Source organism: Salvelinus sp. IW2-2015, linkage group LG33 (genome assembly GCF_002910315.2).
Source record: "Salvelinus sp. IW2-2015 linkage group LG33, ASM291031v2, whole genome shotgun sequence".
In the NCBI taxonomy this organism is placed as follows: Eukaryota; Metazoa; Chordata; class Actinopteri; order Salmoniformes; family Salmonidae; genus Salvelinus; species Salvelinus sp. IW2-2015.
This window is the reverse complement of record NC_036872.1, coordinates 26,852,363-26,874,931: the sequence shown is the minus strand read 5'-3', so window position 1 is coordinate 26,874,931 and position 22,569 is coordinate 26,852,363. Positions and strand designations below refer to the sequence as shown.

The 22,569-nt window shown below is 42.2% G+C and overlaps 1 protein-coding gene across 16 annotated transcripts in view; it reads right to left on the bottom strand.

Moving 5' to 3' along the window:
• LOC111957411 (splicing regulator ARVCF) overlaps positions 1–22,569 on the bottom strand; it is a 194,995-nt gene that overhangs the window by 35,891 nt on the left and 136,535 nt on the right. For 12 of the 16 annotated variants that reach the window (XM_023978214.1, XM_023978220.1, XM_023978217.1 and 9 more), the window contains 4 exons: positions 13,536–13,653; positions 13,138–13,309; positions 10,616–10,633; positions 9,859–9,930 (listed from right to left, as the gene is read on the bottom strand). In XM_023978214.1, coding sequence (XP_023833982.1) covers positions 9,859–9,930; positions 10,616–10,633; positions 13,138–13,309; positions 13,536–13,653 — 380 coding nt within the window. The remainder of the gene's footprint in view (positions 1–9,858; positions 9,931–10,615; positions 10,634–13,137; positions 13,310–13,535; positions 13,654–22,569) is intronic. The other 4 variants (XM_023978215.1, XM_070437001.1, XM_023978225.1 and 1 more) reach the window with 2 other exon arrangements.

Genomic DNA, 22,569 nt, shown 5'->3' with positions numbered 1-22,569 from the left:
TAATCCAGAGAGGATAGCATCTAGATCCTCTATTAAGAATCTAGACCCTCTTTGAGGCCGTGGAGAGATTCTAATTGTGGTTTTAAAAGAAAACATGAATCATCAGCGTACAATGACACAGTTTTTAAGCCACGGATTTCTAATCCCTTAATATTATTGTTTGATCAATTTTAACAGCTAACATTTTGATGGCAATAATAAACAGATATGCCGATAATGGACGACCTTGTTTTACTCTTCTAGATAGTTTAAAACTTTCTGAGATGTAGCCATTATTTACTATTTTACACCTAGGGTTACTATACATAACTTTAACCCATTTTATAAGAGATTCCCCAAAATTGAAATATTCTACGCATTTATATATAAACTCCAGTCGTACTTTATTAAAAGCCTTTTCAAAATCAGCAATGAAAACCAGTCCTGGTGTCCCTGATATTTCATAGTGTTCTATTGTTTCCAGTACTTGTCTTATATTATCTCCAATGTATCGCCCATGTAAAAAACCTGTCTGATTAGGATGAATAATATCTGACAATACTTTTTTATTTCTATGCGGCAAGCATTTTGCTAGGATTTTTGCATATCAACACTAAAGTGTAAGAGGTCTCCAATTTTTTAAATGGACTGGATCTTTATATTTACCACTTGGGTCCTGTTTCAATAATAATGATATCAGACCTTCTTGTTGCGTGTCTGATAATCTACCATTTATATAGGAGTGGTTAAAACATGCTAATAATGGTCCTCTGAGTACATAAAAAAAAGTTTTGTATACCTCCACTGGTATGCCATCCAGCCCTGGAGTTTTCCCAGACTTAAAGGCTTTAATTGCATTAAGAAGTTCCTCTTCTGTAATTTGGCCTTCACATGAGTCTTTCTGTACAGATGTTAATTTGACATTATTATTAGGAAACAAATCCATACAATTAGTTTCAGTTAGTGGAGATGGAGGAGACTGAAACGAAAACATATTCTTAAAGTACTTTACTTCCTCTTTCAAAATATCATTCGGTGAATCATGCGTGACTCCATTATTTGTAACAAGTTTCAATAAAAAAAATTGGTAGCATTTCTATATTGAAGATTGAAAAATAATTTGGTGCATTTTTCCCCATATTCCATCCAGCTCGCTTTATTTTTATAATATATTACACTGGATCTTTCTTGAATAAGTTCCTCCATTTCTTTTTGATTTTCCTCTAACTTKTTCTGTGCCTCTATGGTACAGTTTATATTGCTATCTAACTGTACTGTTAGTCCTTCAATTTCCTTTGTTAAAATTGACTCTTTTGATCGGAATTGCTTTTGTTCTATAGATGAATACTGAATTGCACGGCCTCTAAAGACACATTTAAAAGAGTCCCATACAATAAGGGGATCTGCTGTACCTATGTTATGTCTGAAAATGTCAGTTATACATTCTTCTGTCCTAAACAATTTATCATCTAGTAGGCTTTGATTACATTTCCAATATCCTCGCCCACGTGGAAATTCTGTAAGAGTAATATATATGCCAATTATGTGATGATCCGACCGCATTCTGTCCCCTATCAACACTTTTTAAAACTTTTGGTGGCAGAGAGAATGGCATAAGAAAGTAGTCAAGACGACTAGCTTGATTAAGCCTCCGCCATGTATATGTCACTAGGTCAGGGTATTTAAGTCTCCATATACCACTAATTCCAATATATCCATGACATTCATGATTTCCTTAAGTGCCTGAGAGTGATAGTTTGTAGTGTGATTTCCTTTCCGGTCCAGAGAGGTATTTAAGACCGTATTAAAATCTCCCACCATAATAATAGAGTCTAATGTTGCTTGTAGAGTTGATAAATTCGTATATATATTTTCAAAGAAGCTTGGATCATTATTATTTGGACCGTATAGGTTAATAAGCCATATGTATTTATTGTTCTATAACATATTTAAAATAATCCATCTACCTTGATGATCTGTTTGGACAATTTGCAAATTTGGATAAAAATGACTGTTAATTAAAACCCCTTTTGAATGTCTTTGCCCACGGGAGAAATATATTTCACCCCACCAGTCCCTWTTCCACAAAACTTCATCTAAAATTGTTGAATGGGTTTCCTGTAAACAATAGATATTATATTCCTTCTCTTTTAGCCAGGTAAATACTGATTGTCTTTTCTTATTATCTGCTAAGCCATTACAGTTGTAACTGGCTATACTTATTTCACCACTTACCATAATGAGATACAACTTTCAATTCTATTTATCAAAATATATGTTCGTAAACATACCATTAAAAAGTAACATGACTGAGTGTCTATATAGCTGTACCATGATATTTGCATTGCTACTAAGTAAACCTCCAATTGGTACCCACTATTCCACCCGCTAAAAGCCCTCCTCATCCCGAGTTGAGTTGTCATCCCAATGCCCAGCAGACCACCCCCGACCCCCTGTATCCCATAGCCCTGAAAAGACTGGGATCCATCCTTCAAAAAGAGCACACAGTGCCATTTACAGAACAGAAGTAGATCAACCACCAAATGCATTTCCATCGCCCTCGACTCAATTTGTACTATATATAGCAGTCAAAATCCTGTTTCTTAATTTCCATAATTAGCTATTAATATTTGTAGTAATGTAGGCAACTTATGCAAAGGATTTTACCTCTCACCAGTCTCGCCATTAGCAAAATGACATTATTGCAAGCAATTATTATATTCTTGTGAATCATCCTATATTGTCCCTAACATCTTTTACTCCTTCGCAACAGTTGTGGGATACCCACATACACACTCAACACCCCCCCCCCACAACCATAGGCTCACATTCTCAACAGTTACACCATCCCAGAGTCCAACTCAAGAAAGGTCTTGATTTACGAATGCATATACAGTTGGAGCTGTATGAGAAGGCCTGTAAGACCGTACAAAAAAAAATGGGCAGAAATGGAGAGATTTTATTAACCATTGTCACGTCCTAGATGATGGAGGTCAAATGTACACCTTTTCCCTGAAACACCCACAACACGGTCCCCCGTATTGACCATATTCCCAAGCATCTCCATGCAGTCAGACTTTTGATTTTGTGCCACCAGGGCCACAATAATATACCCCCTCTCTGAATGTCCGAGTGTGACCCCCTGGGTTACTGCAGCTAGTGTTGCCAGCACTGCCACTGCGTGGGTGGGGGCACCCCACCGGAATCCCCACCGGCTAGGTACAAGGTCTTCAAGGTTCTCATTAGCAGCTTTGAGAATTTCCTTGTATAATATGCTCTCCCTTTAGGGGGCTTTGGCTTTGCAGGACCAACCTTGCCAAGCAGGCTCAGAATCTTGAGGGGGCAGTGCTGCTCTAGGTCTCTGACCGCATTTTGGCTGCATACAGGCCGCTTACAGCAGGCCCATAAAACAGATAGGGACTTCTCCTTAGTATCTAGGTCGTTCAGGTGGGTGTCTAGGGTATAGGGTTGTGGACCGTTCCATCAATACAGGACCATTAATAAATAAATTAGATATATAATTTATCTTAAAAATGTAGTTCCCCATGATAGGACAATAAATACATTAAATGTATAATTTATTTTAAAACCCTGTTCCACCATGATAGGACAATAAATAAATAAATAAGACATATAATTCATTGTAAAAAAGTATTTCCATCGTCTGAACAACATTGAAAGCTCTCTCTCACACCCCCGCTCACAGCAATACATTGGTTCTGGGATATGCAACCATTTCCTTTCTCACTCAACGCCACACTTTCCCAAACAGAAATAAAACACACACACCACACCATCCACACATACTGTGCCTTCTGTTTACTGAGTTTTTATCTTAACCATGTTGAATTAGTGCTTTGTGTTCCAATTAGTTATATTTGAAGATATATAGAAAAACTATATTTTTTTATTGTATTATTACAATCCATAACCGGGCTAGAATTGTGTTTCATTATTTTCCTCGTCTATAAGAACTTTGTAATTTTTTAAATAGCCATGGAGTAGTCTTTGTGTCTCTGAACAAATGGTTATCAATATATTGTTTATCGACGACGAGAGCTACTCATTTCCCTTTTAATCTATTTTCCTTGAAAATTGGATACAGAACTTTACGCCGTTCTGCAATTGTAACGGTTGTCGTCGGTGGAAGGAGAGGACCAAAGCGCAGCGTGGTTAGTGTTCATCGATTCCCCTGTCTTACTCTCTGTCATGTTTGGGTGTTGCTTTTTTCGTAATATTTGTCGATACATTTCTCTAGTCTTAAGATTTGTTTTGTGTTATTATCCAGATTTGTCACGTTCCTGACCTTATTTCCTTTGTTTTGCCTTGTTTAGTTGGTCAGGACGTGAGCTGGGTGGGCATTCTATGTTATGTGTTTCTATGTTTGGTTTAGGGTTGTCAACTAGCCTGATATGGTTCTCAATCAGGGGCAGGTGTTTTACGTTTCCTCTGATTGAGAACCATATTTAGGTAGGCTGTTCTCACTGTTTGTTTGTGGGTGATTGTTCCTGTTTCAGTGTACCAGTGTTAAGTGTTCACGTTACGGGACTGTATCGTCTTCGTTCCTTTGTTTGTCGGTTTGTTGTTTTTTTGTTTGTGTTAAAAGAAGTATTCCAATAAATATGGAAACATACCACGCTGCGCTTTGGTCCTCCTCACTTTCACCCGAAGACGAGCGTTACAAGATTGAAGATTATCACCCACCAGATTGTATAGTGCTAATATTTAGTCTAACTTGCCAATATTGAATATTACGTTTTTAACTTGAGGTGCTCTACATAACTACGTTCAGTCCTCCATTACCTGTCTCAGTCCCGTCCCTACATACACTCAATTAGTATTTGGTAGGATTGCCTTTAAATTGTTTAACTTGGGTCAAACGTTTTGGGTAGCCTTCCACAAGCTTCCCACAATAAGTTGGGTGAATTTTGGCTCATTCCTCCTGACAGAGCTGGTGTAACCGAGTCAGGTCTGTAGGCCTCCTTGCTCGCACACGCTTTTTCAGTTCTGCCCATACATTTTCTATAGGATTGAGGTCAGGGCTTTGTGATGGCCGTGGGGCGACGCACAATTGGCCTAGCGTCGTCCGGGTTAGGGAGGGTTTGGCCGGTAGGGATATCCTTGTCTCATCGCGCTCCAGCGACTCCTGTGGCGGGCCGGGCGCAGTGCGCGCTAACCGAGGGGGGCGGGTGCACGGTGTTTCCTCCGACACATTGGTGCYGCTGGCTTCRGGGTTGGAGGCGCGCTGTGTTAAGAAGCAGTGCGGCTTGGTTGGGTTGTGCTTCGGAGGACGCATGGCTTTCGACCTTCGTCTCTCCCGAGCCCGTACGGGAGTTGTAGCGATGAGACAAGATAGTAATTACTAGCGATTGGATACCACGAAAATTGGGGAGAAAAGGGGATAAAATTAAAAAGAATAGCATGTCATAGCAATTAATCCGGCAAAGCCAAAGACACGACATATATATATACTGTATTTTATACCATCTATTGCATCTTGCCTATGCCACTCGACCTTCGCGCATCCATATATTTATATATACATATTCTTATTCCATACCCTTACATTGTGTGTATAAAGTAGTCGTTGTGAATTTGTTAGATTACTTGTTAGATATTACTGCACTGTCGCTACACCCGCATTAACATCTGCTAACCATGTGTATGTGACCAATAAAATTTGATTTGATTTGACGATAACTTAAGTACTATATACACACGTACACATGGATTTTGTGTTGTAGATATGTGGTAGTAGAGTAGGGGCCTGAGGGCAAACACTTAATATGTTGTGAGAAGTGTTGTGAATGTATTGTAATGTTAATTGTTTTTATAACTGCCTTAATTTTGCTGGGCCCCTGGAAGAGTGGCTGATGGGGATCCATAATGGGGATCCATTATAAATACAAATACAAACATAAGGCTTTGTATTCAGGACATAACAATTTTTTTGCAGTTTTACTTTAGTGCCTTATCGCAAACAGGATGCATGTTTTGGAATATTTTTATTCTGTACAGGCTTCCTTCTTTTCACTCTGTCATTTAGGTTAGTATTGTGGAGTAACTACAATGTTGTAGAGTAACTACAACTGTTTTATAGTCACCATTGGCCTCATGATGAAATCCCTGAGCATTTTCCTTCCTCTACGGCAACTGAGTTCGGAAGACGCCCTGTATCTTTGTAGTGACTGGGTGTATTGATACACCATTAACTACACAAAGGTGCAGACACATGGATACGCACACATTGTGATATTGTTGTATGGTAGTATTGAATATTTTGTGTTGTGAATATGTGATGGTGTAGGGATGTTATATGATGTACTGTTCTATCTTTAGCTCATTCAGTACAAACATAGTTCACTGTTATATGTTTTGTTTTATATGTAATGTGGGTGCTTTGGTGTGTTTGGACCGCAAGAAGAGTAGCTGCTGCCTTGGCAGCTAATGGGGATCCCTAATAAATACAAATACAATTTCAAAGTGTAATTAATCGCTTCACCATGCTCAAAGGGATATTCAATGTCTGCTTTAAACATTTAAAAAAATGCATTTACCAATAGGTGCCATTTTTTGCGAGGCATTACAAAAACCTCCCTGGTTTTGTGGTTTAATATGAGGTTGAAATTCACTGCTCGACTGAGGGAATTTACAGGTAATTCTATGTGTAGAGTACAGAGATGAGGTAGTTGTTAAAAAATCATGTTTAACACTATTATTGCATGCAATTTATTATGTGAGTTGTTAATATWTTTTTTACCCCTGAACTTATTTAGGCTTGCCAAAACAAAGGGGTTTAATACTTGACTCAAGACTGTTTCTGCTTTTTCAAAACTGCATCATTCCACTCTGCTGGCCTCTCTCTCTCCCCACACATCCGGTACTGAAGAAACAACCCAAAAGAAAACTGTTTTCTTTTGAAGCGATTTCCCTCTGCTCTCTGACACGCACACGCGCACACACGCACACGCACACGCACACGCACACACGCACACGCACACACACACACGACCTTTCCTCAAAGCAAAAGGTTTAACGTTGTGCCGTTTCAATTAACGTTGGGGTGAGTGTTCCATCATCTTGCTGGCTGACACACTCTCTCTCTCCCTAATGAAATGCTTTCTTCTTTCAGAGTTCCAGCGCCTCTGTTCTCCTCTCAGGGACCATGAATAATGCAATAACAGGAACTTTGGAAGTCCTTTAATGATCTATGTTCTATCAACAGCACCTCTTTATAGTGCAATCAGGCAGTGACAATTAGTTATACACAGAATAACAAACTCATAGTGAATTCAAAATGATGTCCCTGAAATGATTCATGTCCATAACATCTTCCTCCACGCCCCCATCCGGGTGCAGACCAATCACTACTAGTGTGTGTGTATGTGTGAGTGAGTTCGTGTTTCAATACACTGCTGGAGCCCTATATCTCATGCTGGGTATTACCGTAATTATAGACTCCTGCATGTTGGTAAGTGATGTTGACAACAAATCAGGGATGAAATAAACATGAAATCTCCCACAAATCTTTCCCTGTTATTTCAGCTCCGCCAGTGCATTTTGGGGAGAAGAGCTGCCCTATCCCCACATTCTCTAAAATAAACAAGGGGGAAATACACTGAATTTACACAGATAAACTAACATGTACTGTAAGTGAAAGTACATCCACAGTACACAGGATTATCATAGACAAATAAACAGTGTAGGTGAGTGTAATATCCTATTTGAATTATCATGCGTAGACTACAGCTGCCATCCTACTACTGTAGCTACTATAAAATGATTAATTCAGTTGAGCAATAATCCAAGTTTGACATACTTAGAGTCACCGTAGCTTTACCTGTGTCATCAAGTTAATCAGTTTACTTCACACCACATTTACATCATGTATATGTAATACAGGTAAACACCCAAAAAATCATGTTTTCATCCTCATGCATGAAATACAGCAACTGCTCTCCCAAACACGCATCATCTCAACACTATATCCCTAGATGAAAACACAGAAGTGACGCAATTGTGTGCCATTGAAACTTGATCAAATTGCAGCTAGCCAATTGCTACTTTCTAGTGAGTGCAGCCAGTGTTGCAGCTAACCTAGTGTGCCTAGCGCTTCCAGTGAGCGCAGCCTGTGTTGCAGCTAACCTAGTGTGCCTAGCGCTTCCAGTGAGCGCAGCCTGTGTTGCAGCTAGCCTAGCATGCCTAGCACTACCAGTGAGCGCAGCCTGTGTTGCAGCTAGCCTAGCATGCCTAGCACTACCAGTGAGTCCAGCCTGTGTTGCAGCTAGCCTAGTGTGCGCAGCCTGTGTTGCAGCTAGCCTAGGGTGCCTAGCACTTCCAGTGAGTGCAGCCTATTGAACATGCTAATTATCCTCCTCACAGCTCTTCTGCTTACTTGATTTTAGAGTGATAAAAAGGAGGCAGAATCGGCTTACCTCCGTAAAGCACCGCAATTAATTGTAATCTAGTTTAATAAGAGGCCCACTTTACCTTGCTAATGTGGCTAATTGTAGCCACACAGGAAGTGCTATTGACTGAATGGTTGCCATTAGACATGATGATGGCACTGATGTGTGAATACCTCAGCCCACAATATACACACATATCTCTCTCAACTGCTATATGCAGACAGAAAAACACAGGTGCGTGCGCACACACACACAAACAAACACACACAAGCAAACACCCACAAAGGCAGACCACAGCAAAGAGATMTGTTGTGGTGGCTGCATGCCAAAGTTGTTTGACTGTAGCAACTGGTTGAGGTGTTTATTCTTTAGAAAGGCGAGGAGAAAAGGGCGAAGATGGAAATGTTTCTGCACAGAGACACAAGACAAGTACTCATTAAATCAGTAGAAGGAACAGTACAACAGTAAACAACCTATATTTATTGTATCAAAATCTCCAGATGGTAAAACAGTACAGCAGTACAGCAAACCGTTTCATCGTGGCATAACATTCCTCAAGTGTATTAGAAATAAGCAGTATATGTAGGGACTCATGTTATAAGTAAACAATTTAGATAAGACATTGCTTCGAGTATCAGTTGACTCTTAAAGAGGGCCTATAGACATATAAATACTTGGGAAGATGAATCTTTGAGTCTGGTGCTAGCTCAGCTAAAGGGAGGGGAGTACTGCAACAGTCTGTTGGTCCTCTCAGGTTCTGTATCTATAGTGGGCCCTGGTTAATCCTAGCCAGGTTTGACAGTAGAGAGGCTGGAAGAGACTCACTTCCTACACAGCTGCTTTACCTCACAGGCCCAGGTGACCCACTTGCTTACACCATCTACAAATCTGCTGCTGGCCAATAGCTGTCTGCCTGTCTGTCTGCCTGAACCCAGAATCAGCCATTTACACCCATCAACACTGTTCCAACACTGCTGAAATAGGAGGGGACTAGCTGGCCTTGTAACTAGTTGTGTCCCTGAAACTCATAGGCTACAGAAACATTGGCTGCTATTCAACTCTCATGTCAAGCAGCTCAAATGCTTGGGAGTGCTTCACAAAAGACCTGGGAGCTCTGCTAGCAAAAGCGTTGTTATCATATCAACCTAGCTAATGACATCAAATCAGCAGCAGTCAACTGTCAAGGTGGCAATTTAAGAAGTAACGAAATGGCACCCTACGCCACTCTAGCATGTGTAAGCAAGTGCAACACTTGACATCCTTCCAGTCAGACCAAACCATCCACGATAAGCCAATTTATTTGGTAGCATTTTTGTCAAAACAAGGCTAATTTGGTCATTTCTCTTTAAATAACATTTGACAGAAAGTCAATGGCAGTCATGGATTTGGGATATTCTCCCTTTCAGTGACAAGAAAAGGAACGACAGGTTGAAGTTGTACTAAGTAAACCTCATTGACAGAACAAGCCTACCTTTTGTGGGTTCTGTGCGCTTGGGTAGATCCAGCGTATCGTAGTTTTTGTCATTCTCGCCGTTTTTTCTGGCTGGATAGAGCCAGAGAGAACATATATAAATGCCACATTCAGAGACAACCTGACAGAGTTCACTGACAATATCCTAGAGACGATGCAGGACCACACACGCGCAGATGAACACACACACGCATGCATGCACAGACACACGCACACAGAAACATGCATCACTGCACACACAAGTCTAGTAGTAGCCCTTCCCAGAGATGGCAGGTGGGAATCCCCTTTAATAATGCAGGGAGGGTAATGGAGCCAGGTGACTACACAAGGGCCAGCTAATGAACCTCTCTCCATCAATATCCTCAACTGGGAGGGGACATGCCTATGTCACTATGTGAGATTCAACCTTTAACATTTCAAACAGAACTTACCAGCAGGATGAGGGGAAACTGCACTGCAGTCTAAAGCTGGGACTAAAAACTAGAGCCCAAGTTCTTTTTCACTACCCAGATTTACCCGTCTTACGTGGCCCTCCCCTACCTCTACCCCCGAGATTAGGCTAGGTTTGGATTACTAACACCATGACGTTGGGGGGCATGATGAAAGAGGTAGAACTACAGTAAGGGTGCAGCAATTAAAGGGTGGAAACACGTGAAGTCCTTCAAACTTTTTGGAGGAGACCCAAACTGCTAATGCTACAGTAGCTATAAGGGAAGGGGTGAGAGGGTGTGCTGAGTCAAGACATGAGGACACTCACCTTGATTAAACCATTCCTCTATAGTTAGCCAAGGAAGCAGCAGCAATGCCAAAAAACACAAGCAGGGAGAAGAGAAGAGTAAATGATAAAATAGGTTGTGAGGATTAGAGGTGACAATAACAAGTAAACACTTCAGTCAACTTGGGGCTGTACATTTGAGAGAGAGAGAGAGAGAGAGAGAGAGAGAGAGAGAGAGAGAGAGAGAGAGAGAGAGAGAGAAGAGAGAGAGAGAGAGAGAGAGAGGAGTGTATGTTAGAAATAAAGCAAGGAGGAAGGAGAAATAGAGGCAGTAGTGCTGAGCGATTAGTGCTTTTCTTTGTCGGTTCAGTTTCGGTTAGAGTCTTACAAAACTACCACAGTTTACGATTTCGGTTTCAATTATTCTTTTAAACATTATATGCATTATGAAATAATGACATTACACTTATTTTTGAGCTTTTTAATGGAAGTTCCACAGCCAAAAATATTGAACATTCAATTGCCAAAACATAGAAAATATTCCCTTCTCTGTCAGGTCCACATTGGGTAGACATCAATGGAAAAATTGGAAATGACTATGAAATAATATAATATTTCAGTTGTGTATATTACTTTGTTTTTATTTTATAATTGTATTATTTGTAAATCCTTAAAGTCATCATCTCATCTGTGTTTAAGCAGTAGCAGCCAAACAACCAGACAACGTAATCTCTGTACTCCCCATACTGTTCTGTCTTTAGTCATCTTATTTAGTTAGGCTAGCTGCAGAGCTGTCTGACGAAATCCAGAAATGACCAGAAAGGTGAGATTTTATCCTTTCTTGGAGTAAGCCGCATTACTACTCATTGTTTATGGCACTCTCATGACAAATAATTACTTTTGGGAATTACGTAGATTACATTTTCCATTACATTTAGTTACAGTTAACTGGTTTTAATCGCTCAGCACTAAGAGGCAGAGGGAAAGAAAGAGAGCAAGAGAGAGAGTGGGAGAATATAAGGAAAGAAACAAGTATATAGGTTAAAAGTAGACAAGCGGAGAGTAAATCCCATTAGCACTCCACAGGTATTCTTTTGGGACAGTGTTCAAAGAGGCTGTGGTGTCAGTGTGCTCGGCTCATCATAGAGAAAGAAGTGTGTGGTCTAACTTTAGTATCCATTTGTGTTCCAAAAGTCCTCAGAAGAATAGTAAAACAAGGAAAATTTGGGGACATTTCGTCTGTATTTTAGGCTTAGGGGTTAGGGTTACGGTTAGGGTTACGGTTAGGGTTATGATTAGGAATTAGGGTTAGGTTTAGTTTTAGGGTTAGGGGTTAAGGTTAAGGTTAGGGAAAATATAACTTTGGATGGGACTACATTTTTTGGTCCCCATGTGGATAGTAAAACCAATGTGCGTGTGTGTATCACTACACTGTAGTGCCACAAACGAGGAGAGAGAGGGTCAGTCACTGCCACACAAGGCACTAAGCCAGCCACACATAACAGCACAGGAATACAGGAATCAAGAATAAAAAGAGAAACGCAAAAAGCAACCATTAGCATTCACTAAATAAGTTGGCCTGAAGCGTCTGTTCATGGTAATGGCTTTAATGGCAAGTGTCAGAATTCGGGGGGGTAATTTAGAGCGTTTATCATGTAACTAATTGCTGGGAAAGACTGTGTTGTCTAAACAGCTCTCCTGAAAGATCTGACTCCCCTTCCAGCACTCATGCTGGTTTTATAGGGCCATGTTTAGCTTTTTTAATGTAGGCTCTCTCTCCTTCAAAGTACACCTCCAGGGRCTGCGAAGGCTAAACACACCCCATTAACTGCTATGTACAATAGAAGCCGACTGGCTAATTCGCTTGAGATTGCCATCTATGATATTCATCTGTAAACACACACACTTTTAGACACATGCTCCAGTGCTTTCTTGGCCTCTAAATCAGTGATGTCCCCCTTTGGACCCTGAGGGGTGAAAGGTCAGTGAAATTGGGTGTCACATCATTGGCTAAGTTATTAATTTCCATCATGATTTGTTGTGGGAGAGGGAGCTCTGCTTGTTGTTCAGCGATTAGTCAGCCAGTGATTGAGAGGTAGCAAATATACGAATTACATTCTGTATCTGTTTAGGACCAGAGGTAGCCTATACTAAATACTGTAACTGTCTAGGGAGAAACAGCTCTGGGCTAAATTAGGTAAATAGAGCTCTAAAGAGCTGAAAAACTGTGTGATAGGCCTGGATACATACAGTTAACTATACAAACGGACATGTCCCATTTTGCAAATAGCATACAGGTTTAGATTCCATTGTAACTGAATGCCAGATAAGGAGAAAAGTGAGAACTTTTTCTGTATTGTTGTTAATAGGTGCTTCCTACAGATCAGCCATCACTGGCGGTCCATGGAACAGACTCGTTTTGGGACTGGGTCTACATTTTGAAGCTGGGCCTACGTTTTGAAGTTGGGCCTACGTTTTGAAGCTGGGCCTACATTTTGGGACTGGGCCTATGTCTTGGGACTGGGCCTATGTCTCGCCAGTCTCCCTCTGTTTTGTCCTCTTACCTTTGGCCTTCTTCCCTCCAAAGCAGCCTGCGTCATCCTTCTTCTTCCTCTGAGGGCCCGCAGAGCCCGGGGCCTGCAGAACGGACGGGTCTGTGAACTTCTCTGCCCCTGGGATCTCTTTGTGAACGTGGTAAGACAGGTTCCTCATGATACACACACAGTTCTCCACAGACTGGTGGGGGGGGTAGAGGTAGAGGGAGGGACAATGTCAATTCAACCTATACAGATTGATCAAGCAATATCATATGAAAGGAACTGGTTATTTGCTAGGAAATTAGATAGAGAACAGCAAAACTCAGCAGTTAAGAGATCTGCAACCACGGTATTAAATGTCTCCTATGAACATAGAACATATTGACAATGCAGATATAGCAATATCGGTCGTTTTGGAGGCTCACCTTGTTGTCCATGTCTTTCTTGCCCACAGCTGACTGCAGGGCGTGCAGCAGAGCATCCACAAGCCCCTCACACTCCCTTAGTCTGCGCCTTGCCTCGGCCCCGTCCGAACTCACATTCCTGGGGTAGAGAAGGCAGAGAGACAGGGAGGTTAAAGAGACAGAGATTCACAGGTCAGAGACACAGAAAACAACCACATGTTTTAAAGACCAAAAGCATTTCATTAAAAAGCCTCAAGAATATAAACAGATTGGCAGACTTGCAAATGGTACTTGCGGATTCTTCATTCCAAATCAGACTAATGTAAATTGAACAAAAATATAAACACAACATGCAACAACAAATATTTTACTGAGTTACAGTTCATATAATAAAATCAGTTCATTAAAATAAATAAATTAGGCCTTCATCTAGGGATTTCACATGACTGGGAATACAGATTTGCATCTGTTGGTCACAGATACCTTAAAAAAAAGGTAGAGGCAAGGAACAGAAAACCAGTCAGTATCTGGTGTCACCACCATTTGCCTCATGCAGCACGACACATCTCCTTCGCATAGGGTTGATCAGGTTGTTGATTGTGGTCTGTGGAATGTTGTCCCACTCCATATCAAATCAAATCGTATTGGTCAAATACACATCGTTAGCAGATGTTAATGCGAGTGTAGCGAAATGCTTGTGCTTCTAGTTCCGACAGTGCAGTAATATCTAACAAGTAATCTAACAACGCTCCAACAACTACCTAATACACACAAATCTAAAGGGAGGAAAAGAATATGTACATATAAATATATGGATGAGCGGCATAGGCATGGTGCAATAGATGGTATAAAGTACATTATATACATACGAGATGAGTAATGTGAGATATGTTAACATTATTAAAGTGGCATTGTTTAAAGTGACTAGTGATCCATTTATTAAAGTGGCCAGTGATATGAGTCTCTATGGAGGCAGCAGCCTCTCTGAGTTAGTCATTGCTGTTTAGCAGTCTGATGGCCTTGAGATAGAAGCTGTTTTTCAGTTTCTCGGTCCCAGCTTTGATCACCTGTACTGACCTCGCCTTCTGAATGGTAGCGGGGTGAACAGGCAGTGGCTCGGGTGGTTATTGTCCTTGATTATCTTTTTGGCCTTCCTGTGACATCGGGTGCTGTAGGTGTCTTGGAGGACAGGTAGTCTGCCCCCGGTAATGCGGTGTGCAGACCCTCTGGAGAGCCTTGCGGTTGAGGGCGGTGCAGTTGCCGTACCAGGCGGTGATATAGCCCGACAGGATGCTCTCGATTGTGTATCTGTAAAAGTTTGTCAGGGTTTCAGATGACAAGCCAAATTTCTTCAGCCTCCTGAGGTTGAAGAGGCACTATTGCACCTTCTTCACCACACTGTCTGTGTGGGTGGACCATTTCAGTTGGTCTGTGATGTGCCAAGGAACTTAAAACTTTACACCATCTCCACTACTGTCCCTTCGATGTGGATATGGGGTCGTTCCCTCTGCTGTTTCCTGAAGTCCACGATCATCTGCTTTGTTTTGTTGACGTTGAGTGAGAGGTTGTTTTCCCGACACCACACTCCGAGTGCCCTCACGTCCTCCTTGTAGGCTGTCTCGTCGTTGTTGGTAATCAAGCCCACTACTGTTGTGTCATCTGCAAACTTGATGATTGAGTTGGAGGCGTGCACGGCCACGCAGTCATGGGTCAACAGGGGGTACAGGAGGGGGCTGAGAACGCACCCTTGTGGGGCCCCAGTGTTGAGGGTCAGCAAAGTGGAGTTGTTTCCTACCTTCACCACCTGGGGGCGGCCCGTCAGAAAGTCCAGTACCCAATTGCACAGGGCGGGGTTGAGACCCAGGGCCTCCAGCTTGATGATGAGCTTGGAGGGTACTATGGTGTTGAATGCTGAGCTGTAGTCAATGAACAGCATTCTTACATAGGTATTCCTCTTGTCCAGATGGGATAGGGCTGTGTGCAGTGTGATGACGATTGCATCGTCTGTGGACCTGTTGGGGCGGTATGCAAACTGAAGTGGGTCTAGGGTGGCAGGTAATGTGGTGGTGATATGATCCTTGACTAGTCTCTCAAAGCACTTCATGATGACAGAAATGAGTGCTACGGGGCGGTAGTCATTTAGTTCAGTTATCTTTGCCTTCTTGGGTACAGGAACAATGGTGGCCATCAGCAGACTGGGATAGGGAGCGATTGAATATGTCCGTAAACACACCAGCCAGCTGGTCTGTGTATGCTCTGAGGATGTGGCTAGGGATGCCGTCTGGGCCAGCAGCCTTGCGAGGGTTAACATGTTTAAATGTCTTACTCACCTCGGCCACGGAGAAGGAGGGGGGGTCCTTGTTAGCAGGCTGCGACGGTGGCACTGTATTATCCTCAAAGCGGGCAAAGAAGGTGTTTAATTTGTCTGAAAGCTAGATGTCGATGTCGGTGTTCGCACTTTCAGTTTTGCGCGAATGCCGCCATCCATCCACGGTTTCTGGTTAGGGTAGGTTTTAATAGTCACAGTGGGTACAACATCTCCAACGCACTTCCTTATGAACTCACTCAATGAATCAGTGTATAGATCGATGTTATTCTCTGAGGCTGCTCAGAACACTTCCCAGTCCGCATGATCCAAACAATCTTGAAGCATGGATTCCGATTGGTCAGACCAGCGAGCATTGAATGGTTCTAGTCACAGGTACATCCTGTTTGAGTTTCTGTCTATAAGACGGTAGGAGCAAGATGGAGTCGTGGTCAGATTTGCCAAAGGGAGGGCGAGGGAGGGCCTTGTATGCATCATGGAAGTTAGAGTAGCAGTGATCCAGTGTATTGTCGGCGCGAGTGCTGCAATAAATATGTTGATAGAATTTAGGTAGACTTGTTCTCAAATTTGCTTTGTTAAAATCCACAGCTACAATAAATGCAGCCTCAGGATATATGGTTTCCAATTTACATAGAGTTCAGTGAAGTTCCTTCAGGGCCATCGTGGTGGGGTTTATACACAGCCATGACGATAACTGACAAGAATTCTCTTAGGAGATAATATGGCCGGAGATAATATGGCCGGCATTTGATTGTAAAGAATTCTAGGTCGCGTGAGCAGAAGGTCTTGAGTTCCTCTATGTTGTTGAGATTACACCATGAGTCGTTAATCATGAAGCAGACACCCCCATCCTTCTTCTTCCCAGAGAGGTTTTTATATCTATCGGCGCGACGCATGAAGAAGCCTGGTGGCTGAACCGGCTCCGACAACGTATCTCGAGAGAGTTATGTTTCCGTGAAACAGAGAATGTTACAATCTCTGATGTCTCTCTGGAAGGCAACCCTTGCTCTAATTTCATCTACCTTTTGTCAAGAGACTGGACATTGGCGAGTAGTATACTCAGAAGTGGTGGGCGGTGTGCACACCTACGGAGCCTGACCAGGAAGCCGCTCCGTCTGCGGCGACGTTGTTTTGGGTAGGCTTTGAGGATTAGATCCACTGTCCTGGGTAGTGGTCCGAACAAACGATCCACTTTGGGAAAGTCGTATTCCTGGTCGTAATGTTGGTAAGTTGACGTCACTGTTATATCCAATATTTTTTTCCGGCTGTATGAAATAACGCTTAAGATTTTCTGGGCTAACAATGTAAAAAACAATATACTGCATAGTTTACTAAGGACTCGAAGCGAGGCGGCCATCTCTGTCGTCGCCATCTTAATTCCTCTTCAATGGCTGTGCGAAGTTGCTGGATATTGTCGGGAACTGGAACACGCCACCATTCACGTCGATCCAGAGCATCCCAAACGCGCTCAATGGGTGACATGTCTGGTGAGTATGCAGCCCATGGAAGAACTGGGACATTTTCAGCTTCCAGGAATTGTGTACAAATTCTTGCGACATGGGGCCATGCATTATCATGCTGAAACATGAGGTGATGGCGGCAGATGAATGGCCTCAGGATCTTGTCACGGTATCTCTATGCATTCAAATTGCCATCGATAAAATGCTGTTGTGTTAGTTGTCCGTAGATTATGCCTGCCCATACCATAACCCCACCGCCACCATGGCGCACTCGTTGACGTCAGCAAACCACTCGCCTCCACACGACGCCATACAAGTGGACTTTGGTTGTGAGGCTGGATGGATGTACTGCCAAATTCTCTAAAACGACATTGGAGGCGGCTTTTGTTAGAGAAATGAATATTCAATTCTCTGGCAACAGCTCTGGTGGACATTCCTGCAGTCCGTATGCCAATGCACGCTCCCTCAAAATTTGAGACATCTGTGACATTGTGTTGTGTGACAAAACTGCACATTTTAGAGACGCCTTTTATTGTCCACAGCACAAGGTGCACCTATGTAATGATTGTGTTGTTTAATCAGCTTCTTGATATGCCACACCTGTCAGGTGGATGGATTATCTTGGCAAAGGATAAATGCTCACTAACAGGGCCAGTAAACAAATTTGTGCACGAAGTTTGAGAGAAATATGTTTTTTGTGCATATGAAACATTTCTGGGATCTTTTATTTCAGCTCATGAAACATGGGACGAACACTTTACATGTTGGTTTATAGTTTTGTTCCGTGTAGTTTGAGTGAATACAACCTGCAAAGAGGCTCTGTATAGGCCTTTTCAGAGAGTTTAGTTGTGGAGAGAGAGCAGAAGCTGCCAGGCTCGCTGGGGACTTCATTTAAGAATGTTTCCTTTCTGTGCCATATAATCACATTACCAACCACCCAGCAACTCCTGGAGGAGGATGCCTGCCACCACTGTGGAGGGGTTGAGGGGGGCAGTCAAAGCCTTGTGCCCTGCCAGCATGACACACACACACACACACACACACACACACACACACACACACACACACACACACACACACACACAGCACATCACACCGACACACACACACACACACACACACACACACACACACCACACCACACACACACACACACACACACACACACACACCACACACACAGTCATACTTCCAATCGTCTTCTGGGCAGACTCCCATTCATCTCAGGTAGCAGCTGGGCCATACACACACTTTGGCCTAATTAAAAAACTAATCTATGGGAGAGAAGCAGGACAGCGCAGACCCATCTGGGCCTCTATTCCCAAGTCATAAAACATCCCTTTTGGCCCAGAGAAATCACCTCCACCCATAACGGCCACCAAGGTGCATCCAAACAGGGATTGATTTGAAGGAAGAGTTGTGTGTGTGGTTGTTTGTGTGCCCTTAACAGTAGGTGTATGTTTGGCCGACCATACCTGCCCCGCTCCCAGGGGTTAGTCATGGTGACATGTGGCCATAAAGGGACAATAGGCTGTCCTCTGGGAGTGGGTCAGAGAGAGACAGCCTCCCTGGTGAGAGACTGATAAAGTGTCCTGACCTCTGGCACCACCATGTCCCTCATCACAAGGTTCATAATATATATAAAAATACAGTTGGGTATCATAAGATATTCACCCCCTTGGATTTCTTCACGCTTTATTGTGTTTCAGAGAGGGATTCAAAATGACATTTTTTTCAATGATCTACACAAAATACTTCTAATGTCACGGTGGAAGAACAAGTATATATTTTTTAAGATTAATGAAAAAATAAAACACTAAATATTACGCTACCTTGATTAAATAAGTATTCGCCCCCACTCAGTCAATACATGTTATAATCACCTTTGCAGCGATTACAGCTTGTGAGTCTATCTGGGTAAGTCTCTAAGAGTTTTGGAACACTTGGATTGTGCAATATTTGCCCGTTACTTCTTTCAAAAGTCAGATTTTGAGGATCATTGCTAGACAGATACAGTTGGGAGAACAAGTATTGATACACTGCCGATTTTGCAGGTTTTCCTACTTACAAAGCATGCTAGAGTCTTAATTATTCATCATAGGTACACTTTTCAACTATGAGGACGGAATCTAAAACAAAAATCCAGAAAATCACATTGTATGATTTTAAGTAATTAATTGCATTTTATTGCAATGACATAAGTATTTGATACATCAGAAAAGCCAGAACTTAATATTTGTACAGAAACCTTTGTTTGCAATTACAGAGATCATACGTTTCCGTAGTTCTTGACTTAGGTTTCATGACACACTGCCAGCAGGGATTTTGGCCCACTCCTCCCTACAGATCTTCTCCAGATCCTTCAGGTTTCGGGCTGTCGCTGGGCAATACGGACTTTCAGCTCCCTCCAAAGATTTTCTATTCGGTTCAGGTCTGGAGACTGGCTAGGCCACTCCAGGACCTTGAGATGCTTCTTACGGGCCACTCCTTAGTTGCCATGGCTGTGTGCGCTTCGCTGTCCGATTGTCATGCTGGAAGACCCAGCCATGACCCATCTTCAATGCTCTTACTGAGGGAAGGAGGTTGTCTGGCCAAGATCTCGCGATACATGGCCCCATCCAATCCTCCCTCAATACGGTGCAGTCGTCCTGTCCCCTTTGCAGAAAAGGCATCCCCAAAGAATTGCATTTTTCCACCTCCATGCTTCACGGTTGGGATGGTGTTCTTGGGTTGTACTCATACTTCTTCTTCCTCCAAACCAGGCGAGTGGAGTTAGACCAAAAAGCTCTATTTTTTGTCTCATCAGACCACATGACCTTCTCCCATTCTCCTCTGGATCATCCAGATGGTCATTGGCAACTTTCAGACAGGCCTGGACATGCACTGGCTTAAGCAGGGGACACCTTGCGTGCGCTGCAGGATTTTAATCCATGACGCGTAGTGTGTTACTAATGGTGTTTTCTTTGAGACTTGTGGTCCCAGCTCTCTTCAGGTCATTGACCAGGTCCCTGCCGTGTAGTTCTGGGCTGATCTCACCTTCCTCATGATCATTGATGCCCCACGAGGTAGATTTCTTGCATTGGCAGCCCCACGGACCGGAGGGTTGATTGACGGTCATTTTGAACTTCTTCCATTTTCTATAAACATTTGCCCAAACAGTTGTTTACCTTCTCACCAAGCTGCTTGCTATTGTCCTGTAAGCCATCCCAGCCTTGTGCGCAGGTCTACAATTTCTATCCCTGATGTCCTACACCAGCTCTTCTGGCTTGGCCATTGTGGAGAGTTGGAATTCTTTTGATATGTAGTCGTGGACAGGGATGTCTTATATACAGGTAACGATCCAACAGGTGCAGACTTAATCAAGGTAATGGAAGTGAGTATAGAGAACAGGGAGGGCTTCTTGAAAGAAAAACTAACAGGTCTGTGAGACCGAGGAATTCGTTACTGGTGGGTAGGTACTCACAAATACTTATGATCCACATTCGACTTAAAAACATGCAAATTAATTATTTAAAAATTCATTACAATTGTGATTTTTCGTTCTTTTGTTTTAGATTCCGTCTCTCACAGTTGAAGTGTACCTATGATAAAAATTACAGACCTCTACATGCTTTGTAAGTAGGAAAACCTGCAAAATCGGCAGTGTATCAAATACTTGTTCTCCCCACTGTATGTTCAATTATTGCCATAGATTTTCAAGCAGATTTGAGTCAAACCTGTAACTTGGCCACTCAGGAACATTCACTATCTTCTTGGTAAGCAGCTCCAATATACATTTGGCCTTGTGTTGTAGGTTATTGTTTTCCTGCTGAAAGGTGAATTCCTCTCCCAGTGTCTGGTGTAAAGGTGAAGCAGGTTTTCCTTTAGGATTTGCATGTGCTTAGCTCCATCACTTTTTATCCTGAAAAACTCCCCACTCTACCATGATGCAGCCACCACCATGCTTGAAAATAAGAAAGTATTTACTCAGTGATGTGTAGTTGGATTTGCCCCAAACACAAGGCTTTGCTTTTAGGCCAAAAAGTCTATTCCTTTGCTGTGTTTTTTTGCAGTATTACTTTAGTACCTTGTTACATACATGATGTATGTTTTGGAATGTTTATATTCTGTATATTTGTATTCTTCTTTTGCTCTGTCATTTAGGTAATTATTGTGGAGTCACTACAACATTGTTCATCCATCCTCAGTTTTCTCCTATCATAGTCATTGAATTGTTTTAAAATCACCAATGGCCTCATGATGACATCCCTGAGCAGTTTCCTTCCTGTCCTGCAGATCAGTTAAGAAGGACGACTGTATCTTCAATGTGTCTGGGTGGTTTAATACATCATCCACAGCACAATTATTAACCTGACCATCCTTAAAAGAGACATTCAATGTCTGATTTCTTATTGTCACCGATCTACCAATCACTGCCCTCCTTTTTGAGGCTTTTGAAAAGTTCCCTGGTCTTTGTAGTTGAATCTGTGATTGAAATTCAATACTTGAACAGATGTTGTATTTATAGGGGACAGATGAAGGGGTAGTCGTTCAAAAATCATGTCAACCCCTATTATTTCACACAGAGTAAGTCCTGGTAACTTATTATGTGATTTGTTAAGCAAACTTTTATTCCTGAACTAATTTAGGCTTTTTTAAACAAAGGAGGTGAATACTTATGACTATATTTTAGTACATTTGTAAAAATGTGAATTTTTTTATTTTCACTTTGACATTATGAAGTATTTTGTGTAGATCAATAACAAACAATCACAATTAAATATATTTCAATCCCACTTTGTAACACAAGAAAATTTGAAAAAAATACAAGTGGGGTGAATACTTATGATTCCCACTGTATAGGCCATTTAGCAGACGCTTTTATCAAAAGAGACTTTTGGGTGGTCCTGGGAATTTAACCCACTATCCTGGCTTTTCAAGAGCCATGCTCTACCAACTAAGCTACAGAAGACCACAGCTTAAAGAACTCACTCTCTCTCACACACACATACATACATGTACATTCATGCTCAAACACAGTCTTCAAGAGGCAGGAATATTCACACCCTCATCCTCCCAAAAGGAAATAATATGCTAAAAAGCATATAGAGGTTATAGTGACCTAAGCAGCAAATGTGCAGTTCTGTCAAGGCACGAGTAAACACAATCTCCCATACATCAGCAGATCTCCACACAAATCTGCTTCTGCCTCTGGCCAGCTTACTAGGCAACAGAGAGTGTCATTGGTTACAGTTGCCATGGAGATGTACTCGACAGCAGGTAGAGAGAG